Source organism: Bos taurus, chromosome 21, assembly GCF_002263795.3.
Source record: "Bos taurus isolate L1 Dominette 01449 registration number 42190680 breed Hereford chromosome 21, ARS-UCD2.0, whole genome shotgun sequence".
In the NCBI taxonomy this organism is placed as follows: Eukaryota; Metazoa; Chordata; class Mammalia; order Artiodactyla; family Bovidae; genus Bos; species Bos taurus.
The window spans coordinates 29,071,195-29,086,871 of NC_037348.1; the positions used below are offsets into that span (position 1 = coordinate 29,071,195).

Here is a 15,677-nt window from a genome sequence, read left to right on the forward strand (position 1 = left end):
GCCTTTTTTACTTTCAGTTCAGTTCAGTCACTCAGTTGTGTCCGACTCTTTGCGACCCCATGAATCCCAGCACGCCAGGCCTCCCTGTCCATCACCAACTCCAGGAGTTCACTCAGACTCACGTCCATCGTAACTTTAGGGGGCATCTGGCTTTTGGTGAGTTGCTCCCCTGAGCTGATGCTTAGCAGGACTCAGACACTTCCCTGAGGCAGGATGGGGTCACCTGAAGCACAGCCTGCCCCTGGAGCTCAGCTCCAGCTCCAGCTCAGCAAAGCCCACCAGCCCGAGGGACAGATCCCCAGGCTGCTGGGGGGCAGGCGGTGCCCTGGAACTGAAAGGTGTCCTGCTCAGGCCTCGTGAAGGACAAAGGGCAGGAGCCTTTTCAGCCTGTTGACTGTTTCTGGGAAGTTCAAGTGCAGCAGCAGCAGCAGCCACATTCCTGCTGGTGTTTTTGTTCCCTGTTTTGATGGGGGAACTGAATCATGCTTTTCCTTTCATAAACAGGAGAATGCTAAGTACATAACAGCTAAATTAATCCTTGCCCATAAATTAGTTCATTATGTTAATTCAGACTCACAGAACTCAGTCCCATTAGCATTTCCATTAAGCTGTTTAGGCTTACGAGTATTTTAAGAGTACAATTTAAGCTGCAGATTAATCTTCAAAGGCTCCAAGTGTGTTTTTAACTGCAGGAAAATTTAAAATCCATTGGGAGGTTTGGGGGGATTTAATGACTGTGGGTAGCACAGCCCCCACATTCTCATCAAAGGCCCCCACCTGCTGGGTATGGTACTCCGAGGCTGAGAGGAGCCTTAGGAAGGAGGAGATGGGCAGGTATGGACACCATCCTCCCCAGATGACAGGTGAGCCGATTCTAGGCTGCATGTGCGATTCTGAGGTTGTCTGCACAGACACTGAGTGGAAGCAGTTCCACTCCTGAGGGCTTGTGAGAAAGATAGGCAGGGAGAGAACACAGAGCCTGTCCGAGCTGCGTGACAAGCCCAATGGCCTTCTTGCTGGGTGGTGTGACTGTCTTCTTGTCACTGCCGTCTGGTCTTCATCAGAGGCCCGCTCAGGGCATCCTGTCATAGGACATACATCCTTCAGGGCTCCTCACATCCCTGCCTATGGGGCTAAGTCCCTGTCCTGCCTGCTGTCCCCTGTCCCATCCTGCCAGCCCTCATTGAACTACTTTGCTCTCTGGACCCTGCTCCCTGGTGCAGAAACCATGAAACTCAGTCAGGATTTCAAATCTCCAGTGCACTGCTGAGGTTCTTCCACTTTTTACTGTTCTCTGACAAATCAGCAGAACCTCATTATGAAAGAGTGACCTGTTTTGAAATAGAGTTTTCATTATTATTCAGATATGACAGGCCCACAGGTCAGGAGACAGTGGTCCCTGAGCAGAGTCTGTCACTCACAGTTCCCAAGAGGATGGGTCATGCTGCCATGGGGGACACATGGCAGGCTCCAGGGTCTCTCTGGAGGCAGAAGGAGCAAGGGAAGCAGTGATCTGCAGCCCTTATTGTGGTTTCTGCATAAAAGACAAGTGAGGAGGGGTGAGCAGGCTTAAGATGGACTAGTTTGAATCATTTCAGGGCTTGGGGCTTAGGGGCTGCCCCTGGTGGTCTGATTCCTGGCCCTGGGGTGACTGGGGCAGGTGGAGAGTAACCTGAAGGTAAGACCCCCACTCCCAATGAAAGACATGCTTGTGGGATGGACTCTGGATTGTCTGGTTTGCCGAAGGAAGACATCCTAGGGGCCTCCTGTACCATCTCCAAGAACTGGCCAGCCTGGGAGTGTGGGGGTTCAGTCCCTGCAGGGTCAGCAAGGCCTGAAGCATCAGAATACAGAAAATAAGAGACAGGGTTCATGCAAGACCTACTGGGAGAGGCCTCCTCTCAGGGGCCCAAGACGGTGCAGGACCCCAAGAGTTTACTGGACACCACTGGCTCCTGCCTCATTTCCACCATGAGGGATATCGGACTGAACAGGAGCCCAGGGAGACCTGGTGTGGTGGTCAGCTGTGGTGTCTGGACACTTCCTGTAACCCTGTGGCAAGTTAACATGTGCCTCCCAGTCCCGCAGACACGCCCCAGGTCTTAGAAGGAGGCTGTTCAGTGCAGGCATGTTTACAGATCTGAGAATCTTATTTGTCTTGGGCCATAATGAGAGCAGAAGCCTTTCAGGTTTGCAGCATTTCTAAACAACTGTTGCAACCTCCCTCAGTCCAGAATGGCTGTTGGTAGGACAGAATATACTGTAGTTTTAGTGGAAAAAGAGAGAAAGATGAAATCAATTCTCTGTGGAAATTGCTAAAATAAACTCAGGATTAATGAACAAAATTTGTTGGGGAGGCCCATTTGTCACACTCAGGAAGCCACAATCTAATTTTACTTGCCGCTGTTCATTGCTCTTGCATTGCCATTCATTTGCTGAAGGCAAACACATTACTTCTCAATAGACAGGAGTGGGCCCACGTCAGGCTCCCCTTCCCTCCTCCAGACGGCCTGATGGCTGACTTCCTGTTGGGGAGAGGGAGGAGGGCAGGGGGTGTTCTTCCAATTGTCTTTTCCTTGGCTCACCAACAGAAACATTTTCTCTCGGCTCTAGAGGCTGAACGTCCAAGGTGAAGGTGTCGGCAGGCCTGGTTTCTTCCAAGGCCTGTCTCTAGACCAGCAGATAGCTGCTCATCTCTGTCTCCCCGTGGTCATCCCTTGGTCTGTGTTGTCTGTATTGGAATTTCCTCTTAGAAGGACACCAGGCCTGTCGGATGGGGGGTACACCCATGTGACCTCACTTCAGCTTAATTACTCCTTTAAGACCCTGTCTGCAAGTCCAGCACCGCCTGCCTCCCACTGGCCTGTGAAAGTGGATGGATGCAGGGCACTTGTAGGGGCGATGCAGTGGCCCTGGGTGGGTTTGCCCATCACACACAAGCCTGTGATTTGCATGTGCTGTGTGCTCAGTTGCTTCATTTGAGTCCGACTCTGTGTAGCCCACCAGGCTCCTCTGTCCATGGGATTCTCCAGGCAAGAGTACTGGAGTGGGTTGTCATTCCCTTTTGTAAATTAGGAGCAGGGGAAGGGAGGAAGGATGGGTCACTATGAGAAAATTGTGGTGGTTTTTTTAACTTCCTCAGGAAACTTATAAAATCAGTGCTTTCGTCGGGTTCTTCAGGACAGTGAGGCTGCTGTGGGTGCAGGTCAGTCTGTGGAAAGGTGACTGCGGCAAGCCCAGCTGTGCAATCTTCCCGGATGTGACTCTGCCAGGGGCTGAGCTGCCCAGCAGGCCCTGCAAAGCCCCCTCCCCATCCTCCTCGTCACACTTCTCCCACCTCATTCGCTAAATGGGACCTCAGAGTGGACGGGTCAGCCCCGTGTGTCCCGTTTCCGGGAGCCCTGGACCCAGCCTGCTGCCCAGGTGTGGGCACACCAACAACCAGGACAAACCAAATCCAGATGGTTTGTCCACATTATTTTTGTACCTGACAGTTTATGAATCTTTTTTTTTTTCATTAAAGAAATGATGACTGTTTTCTTCAGTTGGGCATTTCCAGAGAGCCATTAGCATTTAATGCTAATACCGGAACAGCAGGTCTCCACTGGAAATATTTACCTTTTCCTTGTTGGCAGCTTGTCAGTGTTGGGAAAACAGATGCTTAATTAAAATCTCAGTATGTCATGCTTTCTTCCTCACACATCAGTCACTCTTCTTCCAGGTTGGAGGAGGCATGTGAGAGGTGTCGGGAAGCATTCCGGTCTTCTGTTTTTATGTACTTGGGGGATGTCTCCTGGCATCTTGTTCCTGTTCAGACATTGGCATTCCACCACCCATCCCTGGCCTGGAGAGGCCTGAGGGTGGCAGGCTACTGTCACCACCTAGATGACAGAACTGGTTTGGTTTTGGCTGTGTGTATGGTCAGCGGGGTCTCTTGCCAGGAGAATCCATTGCCAAAGATAAGGACATGAAGAAAGCAGCTGCTTTTTTTCAGAAAGAAGAGGGCATCAGGGCCCCAATGTTATATTATCCTCCCGACTGCCCCAGCAGGTTTTGTGGAAAATATGGGCTCAGAGAGTGTGAGACCCTGGCCCAAGGCCAGATGCAGCTGGGATGTGATTCCACCCCTGGACTGTCGAGCCCCTGCTCTCTTCCCCCTGAAGCACTCTGCGCTTCATCTTGCCCCGGGGCTGCATCTTTGCCCCACGAAGCAGCCAGCATCCTGTACTGGTTGTGGCCCCTCCTCAGTGTTCATGGCTCCAAGAGCCCCAAGGTCCCATCTGTGACACAGCCATGGAGACACGGGCCCTGGACACACAGACCGGAGACCGGGAGGCATGGTTTTAGGGGCCATGCTGACTGCTGTCAACCCCCAGAAATCAGAAAGGAGAAAGTACAGCACGGAGGGTCCATCCTCCACAGATGCTGACAAGCCCAAAGAAGATTCGGCTCTTACTCTATTCAAACCGAGAACCTCTATTTATCAAAAGACATCGTAAACAAAGTGAGCAGACAAGGCACTAACTGGGAGAAGGTATTTATAACATAAGTAACTGACAAAGGATGAATTCCCAGTGCACGCTGTGTTATTTAAGCCTGCTTCCACTCATATTAAAGCGCCCACTGTTAAGGCAGTGGATAAACTAATGCACATTTCTGGGTCAAGGCCTGGGTCAAGGCCTCAAGTGTTCAAGTTCATATTTTCCCAAGATGGAGGTTCATGTGTGTCTGTTATTTATTTAGTAGGCTTTGTAACTAACATGTGTACCAGGCTTTATTTAATAGGCTTGTAACGTGTGTACCAGGCAATCCTTCATGTGTCAAATAGTAAATGTTTTAAAAATAAAGGTAAAAAGTAGTTATTGTTAACAGCCCCTGGAGGTAGGTCTACTGCCCCGGTTTTTACTGATAGGGTCAGAACTAGCTGCTGACACAGTGGCCACTTACCATGTGCCAGGCACGTTATATGAACCATCTTTTTAGATGTTTTGGCGCCTCAGCAGATTTGACAGCTTTCATCACTGCACATTGCAGATGTCAGAAGCTTAGGGAGATGAGGTAGCCCTGTGGTCACTAACTGGTTACAACAGGTGGTTGGGCAGGGTCTCCCTGGTGGCCTGCACCATGTTCCCCCTACCTTTCATGGGTGAGGGGCCTCCTCCCCAGGCCTCCTCTCCGGAGCTGGTGACAAGGTGTCCACCCCGCCCCCACCCCCCGTCCTGTGCCGTCACATCCAGGCTTGAACAATGGTGGCAGCTCTGCATCTTGCTACCAGACACCTGAGGGTCCAAACCGCTCAGGCAGCCATGACAAAATCTCACAGACCAGGCGGCCCAGACCACAGGCCCTTGTGGCTCACAGCTCTGGAGGGCTGAAACCCAAGTTCAAGGTGCCAGCCCACTGCTTTCTCGTGAGGGCCCCATAGCGTGGCAGCTGGCAGATGACCGCCATCCGTGTTCTCACGTGGCAGAGAAGATGAGAGGCACGCTCTCACCATCAGTTCTCCTGAGTCTGCTAGTCCTGTCCTGGCCCCTCATGACCGCATCTGAACCTCCTGAAAGTCCTGCCTCCAGATATGCTGGCATGGGGTTAGGGGGTCAACCCTGAGCCTGGGAACACAAGCCTGTGGTCCATGGAGGGTGAAGGAGTGGGGAGCAGGTGGAGCCAGCAGGTAAAGCAGTTTGCGTTGGTGTCTGCTCACTCTTGAGGCCATCCAGCCACAAGGAGCCGGACGTCTGGTGACCTCAGCCTTCCCTCAGGCCTTAGCCAGGGCCCACGTGGCTGTGGGCGCCATCATTGAACCTGTGATGGTGCTCAGGTCTGAGTCCCTCTTGTTCTGCTGTGAATTTCTCTGACATTGTGTTCAAGCAGGGTTTCCAGGCTGTCAGGGCGGGAGTTGCTAGTGGCTGGGGTCCCAGCTGAGTGTGGGGCCCGATGTTGTACATGGGAACCCTGCCCACGAGGGGCCAGCATCCACACAGCTCTCACATCCGCCTGTGCTTTCAGGCATCCGAATGCTGGATGGAGATGTGACCGATGTGGTGGAGGCCAAGTCTCTGGGCACCAGACCCAATTACATCGACATCTACAGCGCCAGCTGGGGGCCAGACGATGATGGCAAGACGGTGGACGGGCCTGGCCGGCTGGCCAGACAGGCCTTCGAGCACGGCATCAGAAAGGTGTGGTGACCCAGAGCCGCGGTGGGAGGGCAGGGTGAGGGGCAAAGTGAGGGCTCTCAACAATTAAAAACCAGAAAGAATAAAGAAGCCAAAAACATAATATTAAAAGCAATTCTACAAACCCAAGACGATCTTCTCTGTGCATTGAAGGGCTCTACTTCTCACCCTTTAAGAGACGAGTAAGGGATCAGCTTCATGCTGGTTTGCAGTCTGTCATATTAAGTAACCAACATAGAAGTAAGGAGAAATCTTGTCATGTAGGTAGAAGTGAATAAATTTGAGGGACGTCACCGGAGGTCCAGTGGTTAAGACTTCACACTTGCAGTGTGAGGGCAGGGGTTCTGTCCCTGATCAGGGAAGCAAGACCCTACATACCGCTCCCCCCAGTTAAATAAATATATAAATAAATTTGAGGATCACACACACACAGTCGGAGTGACTCAGGGAGAGCCCCGACACAGGATGAGGTGGGACCAGGGCTAGAGTGAGGGAGAAGTCAAGTGGGGGCTCAGGGTAGCAGCTACCCACGAAACCAGAGCAGAGGGACGTCATTTCATTACAGAGTTGCTGCTCCCAAGGTGCCCGCAGCTTACCTGCCAGCCCCAGGACTCTGCCTCGCAGCCTGACAGCCCCCATCTTGGGGTGTGCAGCTGGGTGGTGGGGGTCCTAGACTGACCGCCTGGCCTGTTAATGGGGCTCTGCAGGTGGAAGGGTGTCTGGGACTCAGCCCACCTGCCCACAGGACCCCCATCCTGGAGCTCTGTGCGTCCATCACAGGCTGTGTGCTCACCTGGCAACCCCAAGGCATCAGGTCTCCATGGTGCTCCCTCCCCGCCAGTGTGCCACCCAGACATTTAGGACATCTTGGGTGGAGCCCACCAGGGGCTGTCAGAGCAAACACCTGAGCATGGGCCTTCAACCCATCAGCCAAGGGGGGCAGAGGAGGACACCCCAGTCACTCCATGGTTGTCAGTTCTGGGTCCTTGTGAGTTAGGAAAGCTGGGGCAGAGGGTCCTAGGTCTCACAAGGAGGGGGCACAGTGGATTTCTGGGCGAGGACAGCTTCCTGGAGTAGACACTGGCCTGTGGTCAGTGTCCCGGTGGCCCTGGGTGGCCAGGCAATGCCGGCGAGGTTAGAGCTGGAAGTCTAGGCCTCCCGAGGCAGGGTTTATGCCTCTGACTTCTCCTGTGGGAGATAGGACAGTGGGGCTGGGTCAACCACATCTTATTATTTATATACTTTTACCATATTATTAAAGTTATTATTTTATCATAAACTGTGCATCATGACTAAAGTGTGGTCAATACATAGTTAACAAGTCAGATGGTACCAGTGGTTGTCCTGAAAGCAAGGCTTTCCACCCTCTGCACCCCACCCCGCCCCCCTCCACAGGCCCTTGTTGATGATTTCCTTTGTCTGAATAATACAATCTGGTCACTTTTCTGGATGTGCTGAGTTTGGTCACTTTCTATCTATTAATTCCCTTCTATGGGGCTGGGGTGTTTGTCTCCTGAAACACCCCCAGCCCCAGACCCCATGGTCTGGTGGCTCCGGGCCACGTGATACTGTACACAAGTGTGAGGCTTCTTATTCTGCCCTCTCTCCTCCCCGGCCGCTCAGGGCTTGAATGTCTGAGAAGTGAGTGACCAGAGTGGGGCTCCGTTCTCACGTCCCTCACAGCTCTGTGCTTACCCTGACACTCATGAGACAAAAGAAGAGGGGAACAGGTAGACATCAGCATGTCCATAGCTACACAAAGGACACAGACGTCTTCCTCTATCCTCATGATCCTGAGGAGATGTGCAGGCTCTTCAGTCAGCTCGGCGAGTGGCCAAGCTCACGGGGTGCTGGGAGGTCAGGCGCGGGCACGTTAGCCGCTGCCAGATGCACAGATCTCATTGCCCCAATTTCCAGCATCCCTCGTGTGCTGGATCATGTGGCTCTCACTCTTGACACCAAGGGGAACCTCCTAAAATTAGGTGTAAGTTAGAGACCACTTTTATTGAATGGAAGATGCTGCTTTTTAAAGATATTTTCTTTATTCACATACTTGGTCACACCGGGGCTAAGTTGTGGCACATGGGCAGTTTAGTTGCAGGTGTGAGCTCTTAGCTGTAGCATGTAGGATGTAGTTCCCCAACCAGGGGTCGAACCCGGGCCCCCTACATTGGGAGCGCGGAGTCAGAGCCACAGGACCTCCAGGGTCGTCCCTGAAGATGCTTTTTGAGAGATGTGAATCCTGAGTGTCGGCCATTTCTATGAGATGATTTCTAAAGATTCTGAGAGCTGAGGACGAGCTGTTTCCAGGAGACAGGCTGGTTGTCTGGGCCTGACCTCTCTCGGGTGTATAGGTGAGCTGTAGAGAGTGGAGTGTCGGGAGCTGTGAGGGCTCCGCATGCTGAGTTCTGAGCCACGCTGGCCTCATTCAGCCATCAGGAGTGCAGAAGCTGCAGAGGGACCGCGTGGTTCCTGCCACTCGTGTCAGTTTCCTGAGATACTGAGGTCACTGCATTGTTTTTTTTTTAGTCTTTCTGAATAAAATATGTCACATAGGAACCTTAAATTGCAACTGTCAGAAGCTGTCACTGAAAATCCTCCTAGAAATTTGATGGTCTCAAACCAAACCACATTCTTCCGTCTGTTTTCCTCCTTGATGCCCCACTTGTCACCTGCAGCCTCCCCTGTAAAACCCGACTGCATCTTTGGTAGATGGTGCAGGTTCTGGTAGGCACCATCAGATGCTGTACTTTAGCATAAAGAGGTGTTGGATATTGGTCCTCATGTGGCTGGTCACCCAGAATGGGAGAGTCTACCACACTGTGGCTGAAGGCACTGGCTGGGTCCAGTGCCTAGCATTCACTAGCATTCCACACCCACAGACGAGCCATCTGCTTCCCTGGCAAGATGCCGAAACACATTCTGAGGAGCGGAGGTGGTGTCTTCCTGAACAGAAGTGCAAGTTCACGGCTGGGGTTGACACGTCCTCACCCTAGAGCAGGGTCCCCATCTCCAGGATCTGATGCCTGATGATCTGAGGTGGAGCTGATGTAATGATAATAGAAATAAAGTGCACAATAAGTGTAAGGTGCTTGAACCATACCAAAACCACCCCCACCCCAATCTCTGGAAAAATCATCTTCCACAAAACTTGTCCCTAGTGCCAAAAATGTTGGGGACCACTGCCCTAGAGCCTCCACCCCGTGGCTTCCAGGTGAACAGAAGATGTGGAATGTGAACACACAGTCCTCAGAGACAGCTTGGACGTTCCTTACACCTCCGCCCTGGGTGTTTCCTCTGCCCCGTTCCCATGCTCTTTTCCAGGAGACTGTTCTCAGAAGGGAGAGAGGCTCTGGATGCTCTGACGCCTGTGAGAACTCAGGGGTCAGGGGTCCCTGCAAAGTACAGGGTGAGGAGAGGCAAGTTTTTGGTATTTAGGCCTCTGTTGTTCGCCAGCATCACTGGGGAGCTCATTAGAAACACAGACTCGGGCTTACCTGGACCAGCCAAGCACATACCTGCAACGTAGTGAGACCCAGGCATTGTCCTCTCACATGTGAGCTGTGTAGGTAGTGTGAGCAGTGTGGGCCATGTGAGTAGTGTGGGCGCTCATGAGTGTGAGCGGTGTGGACACTCACGAGTGTGAGCTGTGTGAGTGGAATGGGCGCTCACAAGTGTGAGTGGTGTGAACAGCATGGGCGCTCACGAGTGCAGGCCATGTGAGTGGTGTGGGCACTCACGAGTATGGGTGGTCATGAGTGTGGGCACTGTGGGCACTCATGAGTGTGGGCGGTGTGAGTAGTGTGGGTGCTTACAAATGTAAGCAGCACTCTACAAAGCAGGAGTAGGAATGTAGCTCCCACTGCCTTTGATCAGTAACCTGCAGTGTGGTGAGGACTGAAGGTGAAGGTGTCCAGAGATGATTCGCGTGAGAGAATCAGAGACAGGCTCTGATTGAATTTCATTCGGATTCTTCCTGCTTTGTATGACCTTTGTGTGTGTTACTTGCACAGACAAACCCGTGTCCTCAGTCCTTCTAGCAACTGCCCTTTGTGCTGGCCACCGGGATAGGACTCCCCAGAGATGTGTGAACAAGAGTGGATGAGGCAGCTTTGTGCGGGGGGCTGGGCTGTCTTTCAAGCCCCAGGTTAGAGCTGGCGGGAATGTTGGAGTGAAGACAAACCGGCACAAGAGGGCGGGCCCTGGGGTCCACTTGGTCCACATGTGGGGTGTCCTGGCGCCTCCGGGGAAGGTGGGTACCTTAACCCAGGTGGCCTTGGGTGCCAGGGTCACGTGTCTGCATCCCATCAGAAGCAGGGCTTCAAACAGCTACCAGGGTTGCAGGATTCCTTTGAAAGCTTCCTTTAAATTGGCCAGTAGTTGGGGAAAGCCTGGGTTTCCTCCTGCATATTTGGATGAGGGGGTAGGGGGTGAGGAGCCTGGGGCGCCTGCCCATCTGGAGACGGGTGTTGGCTCCACCCTCTGAGGCCAACTGCACCCACTAGCAGGTCCTGCCTTTGGACCAACGGGTCAGCTCCATCTGGCACTGGTGTGCTTGTTCAGCCGGTGTCTGTGGCTGGAGGAGCCTGGTTGGGCCCGTGGGTGAGGATGGAGCTTGGCCAAGCTGGCAGTCTGAGCGCTTCAGTGTTGGCCCTATGGAGGCCCTGGGGCACTCTCCTAGGATGGCCCTGGGCATTCTGGCACCTGGCCCTTGACCCATAGGTCCTGGGCCACCTGCTTTTCGAGGATCTTGCTCCCCAGGAAGGGTGCATCTGCAGCTGGTTTTGCAGAACCTTCATCCCCTCCCTCCCAGGACTAGCTCTTGCAATTCAGAAAAGTTAGATTCATCCATCAGCTCCCATGTCAGCGTACGTGGGGTGCAGTGTGGTGTTTATGACCATGGGTTGCCACAGAGGAAAGCACTGGCATGGCCCTGGGACAGGACAGGTCAGGTCACGGGAGGGCCTGCATCTTCCCCTGAAGAGCAGGGAGTGCTCCTCAGTACTGTCCAGTCATTCTGATAGATCCAGAGTTTTGCCAAGGACTCTGTTAACATCAAGAGGAAGCCCAGAAACTACACACTCGGGGCCCCCATCTGGTCCAAGTGGCATCCTTCTGAGTTTCCTCCTGGGGGAGGTGTGCTGGGCCAGGCTGAGACCAGCCAGCAGGGGCGTCCAGTGAGGGCTGACACCTGTCCCCACCCTCCCATCCAGGGCCGGCAAGGCCTGGGCTCCATTTTTGTCTGGGCATCGGGGAACGGCGGCCGTGAGGGGGACCACTGCTCCTGCGATGGCTACACCAATAGCGTCTACACCATCTCCGTGAGCAGCACAACCGAGAACGGCCACAGGCCCTGGTACCTGGAGGAGTGTGCGTCCACCCTGGCCACCACCTACAGCAGCGGGGCCTTCTACGAGCGCAGAATTGTGAGTCCGGAGAAGGGTCTCGGGGGTGGGAGGGGGATGCTCCTGCCCCTGGTCTCATGAGTCCTCAGGGGCCCCAGGGAGCGGTGACTCCTGCTCTTGTCCCACGAGGCCTCAGGGGGCCCTGGGGAGTGGGGTCTCCTGGTCATGGTCCCATGAGTCCAGAGGGGGTTCCCAGGGGGAACGGCTCCTTCTCCTGGTCCCATGAGTCCTCCCGGGGCTCGAGGAGGGCAGGGTTCCCGGCCAGGAGGCCGTTAGGGCAGTTCGGACTCAGCCGCATTCAGCCTCGCCATCAAGGAACTGGTTGTGCCTGGAGGTAAACCCCAGGCCCTTGGCAGCCTCCCTCGGACCCTGCCTTTCTAATTTTGGCACAGAATATCAATTAAAACCCTCTCTGGCTCGGGGGGTCTAAAAATACCCTGTAAGAATGGGGTGCATTCTCACCACAGTGTCTTTTTTTAGCTTTCTAAATTCTGCGGTCACATTGCTTGGGGTCCAACTGGCCCGTTCAATTTCCACGTGTAAAACAGAAGGAGAGAAAGTCTTGGCTCTACGCTGAAACATTTTAGAAATCCAAGAGTCTTGGGTGTTCCCTTCCTCACAAAAGGACTTTTCTACACCCTTTAGGTTGAGAGTGGTTTTGTCTGCTGCAGTGGCTTCAACGAACATAAATCAGTGTAGTTTATCTTTTAGAAATAGCTTTTAATTTAGTGTATGGGTAAAGTTCATGCTTGTTCCTTCCCCAGGTGCTTTCATACTTTAAAAAAGGTAGGAGGGGAGGGTTTCAAGTTGAAGTCAATGCAGAATTGAAGTGCACAGTCCTTAGGATGGTTTTTAGATGTCTAAAAAATGAGACCTTGGAGCTGGCCAGGCGTGGTTTAACCTGAAAACTCCCTGGCTTCTTTTCATTTCTCCTGCTGCCTGGCCACATCTGTAAATGTTATTTGCAGGCACATTTTTATACTTTCTTGTGGGGGCCTGAGGCTTCCCATTGCCCACTGTCCTCTGCAGTACCGGGAGGATCAACGGTCCTTCTGCTGCCAGCCTGGCATTGGCCTTGGCCAGCTCATGAAAGTACTCATTAAGTTGTTAACTTTCCTTTCTGCTGGAACAGGCACCCCTCGGATGGGGCTGAGATGCTGAATGGTGTCCTGTTGCTTTAAATATCTAGCTGGTTTGAGCTTGGACTTAGGACCTGTCAGAGGCCTGGGCTGGAGTAGAGGGATGGTGCAAGCAGGGCTTGCAGCTTTGTGTGCTTAATGAATCACATAGCCGGTGCATGCGTGTGTGTATGTGTGTGCGTGTGTGTGTGTGTGTACATGCATGAACACACACCTTAGCTACAGAATGCCTGTATTCCTCCGTCTCTTCATGAAGAATTCTCTGAGCCCTGACGTTCAGTAACTGTGTGTCACTGGGCAGAGGGCGGAGGAGAAAACAGTGGGCAGCTGCTGTCCAGGGCCCTTCCCTGGTAGCACGGGTGGCAGGTGATTTTGTTTCAACTCATCCAAGGCAAGGTGTTTGCTCTGAGTCCCTTAGAGACCCAGCCAGGGGGCGCGCCCTGTGCTGGATGCTCGGCAGCCCTTGTCTGTGTTCGGGCAGGCGTCCGATGGCAAGCATAGCTGGGGCCCCTGTCGCTCTCGTGCACTGAGTGCCGACGGCAATGACTGCCTGGTGCTGAGACGGCACCTGTCCCTCCTTCACACTCTCATTACCCCGGCCACGCCATGCCCCAGCAGCACAGAGGGTCTCAGGAAGGGGCAGCCCACCCTGGCTCCACTATCCCCTTCTGCCAGCCAGGGGAGGCTCCTCTGCTCACACCCTTTTCTCTGAGGCTGCAGAGCCAGCCCCAGGCCTGCCCTGCTCTTGGAAGCTCGGTCTTCTGCCCAGACACCCCCATTTCCCTCCTGCCAGTTTGGACTGAGCACAGGCATGTGCCAGGCACCGGTGTTGCTTCCCCAGCAGCCCTGGGAAGGGTGTGTCAGTAGCCCATTGGGAGGAGGATCCTGGAGTCACAGGGGGTGCATCCTCCTCGCGGTGCCCTGACCTCTCCAGGTTCGAAGAGGGGGAGTAGGCTGGTCCCTGCCAGCACCCCATGAGTCTTCCTATGTGTGTGACCCGCGCGGGCTCCCTCTCTCCGGGTGATGGTCGACCTCGCTGAGCCCTGACAAAGGAAAGACACTGTTTGTAAGAGGCTCTGGACTCTCCCCACAGGGGAAATTCTTTCTCAGGGATTTGCAGATGGGTGGCTGGAGCCTGGCAGTTACAGGTATGTTAGTCTCCTGTTGGCACCATAACAAATGATCCCAAGATTCCCAGCTGGAAACAGCACAGCTGGGCCATCTCACAGCTCTGGGGGCACAAGTGCAGCAGCCTCCACGGGCCTATTTTCTGGGCCTTACGAGGCTGAGTCCAGGTGTCAGCTGGGCTGCGTGTTTTCCATAGGCTCAACAGGAGGGCCTGTCCAGTACGCATCCTGCATGTTGGCAGACCTCAGTTGCTTGTGGTTTTAGGACTGAGCTCCCGTCTCCTCATGGGCTGGCTGCCGAGGCCAGTTCCTGGCTGCTGTGGGCCACCCACCTTCCTGGCTTGCATCCCCAGCATCCTCTCAAAAGCTAGCAGCACAGATCGAGTCCTTCTTGAGCCGCATCTCTCTGACAGATGTAAGGGCCTGTGATTATGTCGGGCCTGCTGGATCATCCAGGATAAACCCCTGACTTAACAGCTGGCTGGGTGGCAGCCTTCACTCCATCTGCACTAGCATGAGGGTCACTGCAGGGCCAGCCCCCCTCCTAGCATAGTAGATGTCTCCTGCCTGTGCCTCCATGAGGTCACCACCTCAGTTCAGGGGGGTGCAGTCGGGCCGTGCCATGGTGAGACTCAGAGTCCGTGCCCTGCCCAAGGGTGCTCTGCATGTAGCTCTTGCAGCAGACAGGGTGGGGGCTTTGGGACACTGCCAGCTACGAGGAGGACATCCTGGTAGGGGTGGTCTGTGACCTCTGACCCATCCTCGGCCTCTGGCTCACAGCAGAGATGCTCTCTGGGCCACCTGGCGCCTGCGTGTCTTTTACACTGCTCTGAAGTTGGGGTGACTTTGGGGTCATTGATGGGGGCCCTGGCAAGCAGTCTTGCTGTGGAGGCCCCTCTGTTTCATTCTGTCTCTCCGTGGAGTCTCAGGGTACATCTGCAGAGGTGTGGGTGTGTGGCTGCGACCCCATCTCCCCACCCGACTGTCAGCCTGTTGCTCTGGGGGGTGCCAGACCCGTGGAAACCTCTGTCCCTGAGATGTGTCTGCGTAGCACCTCTTCCGTCCCTAGGTCAAAGTCAGCCTGCCTGGGGCAGTGTCCTGGGCAGCCTCTGACCTGGCTGCTTGCTTTCCCCACCTCCCCTCCCCGCCAGGTGACCACAGACCTGCGTCAGCGCTGCACAGACGGCCATACTGGAACCTCGGTCTCGGCCCCCATGGTTGCCGGTATCATTGCCTTGGCCTTGGAAGCAAAGTAAGTTCTTACCTGCCTTCCCTTCTTTACCTTTCTTCTTTTTTAAAAAGTGTTTAATGTATCAAAATACACATAATGTAAAATTTACCATTTAAGCCATTTTAAGTGTGTAGTTGATGAAGCATATTCACTGTTGTATGATTGTCTCCACCACCTCCTGCAGGACGTCCCTCTTTGTCCAAACAGCTCCTGTCCCCAAAAGACAGCTCTGCTGCAAAAAATCACACAGACAGAGCTTAGACAGGAGATGCTCCGTCTCACAGTCCCAGGGCCCGAGGTCTAACTGAGTGTCTCAGGGCTGGTTTCCTCTGAGGCTTCTCTCCTTGGTGCGTCATCTTCTCCCCATGTCCTCACGTGGCCTTCTTTGAATGTGTGTGTTTGTTGTTCAGTCACTTAGTTGTGTCTGACTCTTTATGACCCCATGGACTGTAGCACACCAGGCTTCCTTGTCATGTATGTGTTTAGATCCTTTCATAAGGACACCAGTTACCCTGGATCACGGCCTACCGTATGGACCCCATTTCACCTTAACAACCTCTTTATGATCCCATCTCCATAGGCAGTTACATCTGAGGTCC

At 53.8% G+C, this 15,677-nt stretch overlaps 1 protein-coding gene across 4 annotated transcripts in view; it reads left to right on the top strand.

Annotated features, from left to right (window-relative positions):
* Window positions 1–15,677, top strand: part of PCSK6 (proprotein convertase subtilisin/kexin type 6) — a 211,276-nt gene that overhangs the window by 138,809 nt on the left and 56,790 nt on the right. For all 4 annotated transcript variants that reach the window (XM_059879305.1, XM_024982014.2, XM_024982015.2 and 1 more), the window contains 3 exons: window positions 6,007–6,179; window positions 11,390–11,602; window positions 14,999–15,099. In XM_059879305.1, coding sequence (XP_059735288.1) covers window positions 6,007–6,179; window positions 11,390–11,602; window positions 14,999–15,099 — 487 coding nt within the window. The remainder of the gene's footprint in view (window positions 1–6,006; window positions 6,180–11,389; window positions 11,603–14,998; window positions 15,100–15,677) is intronic.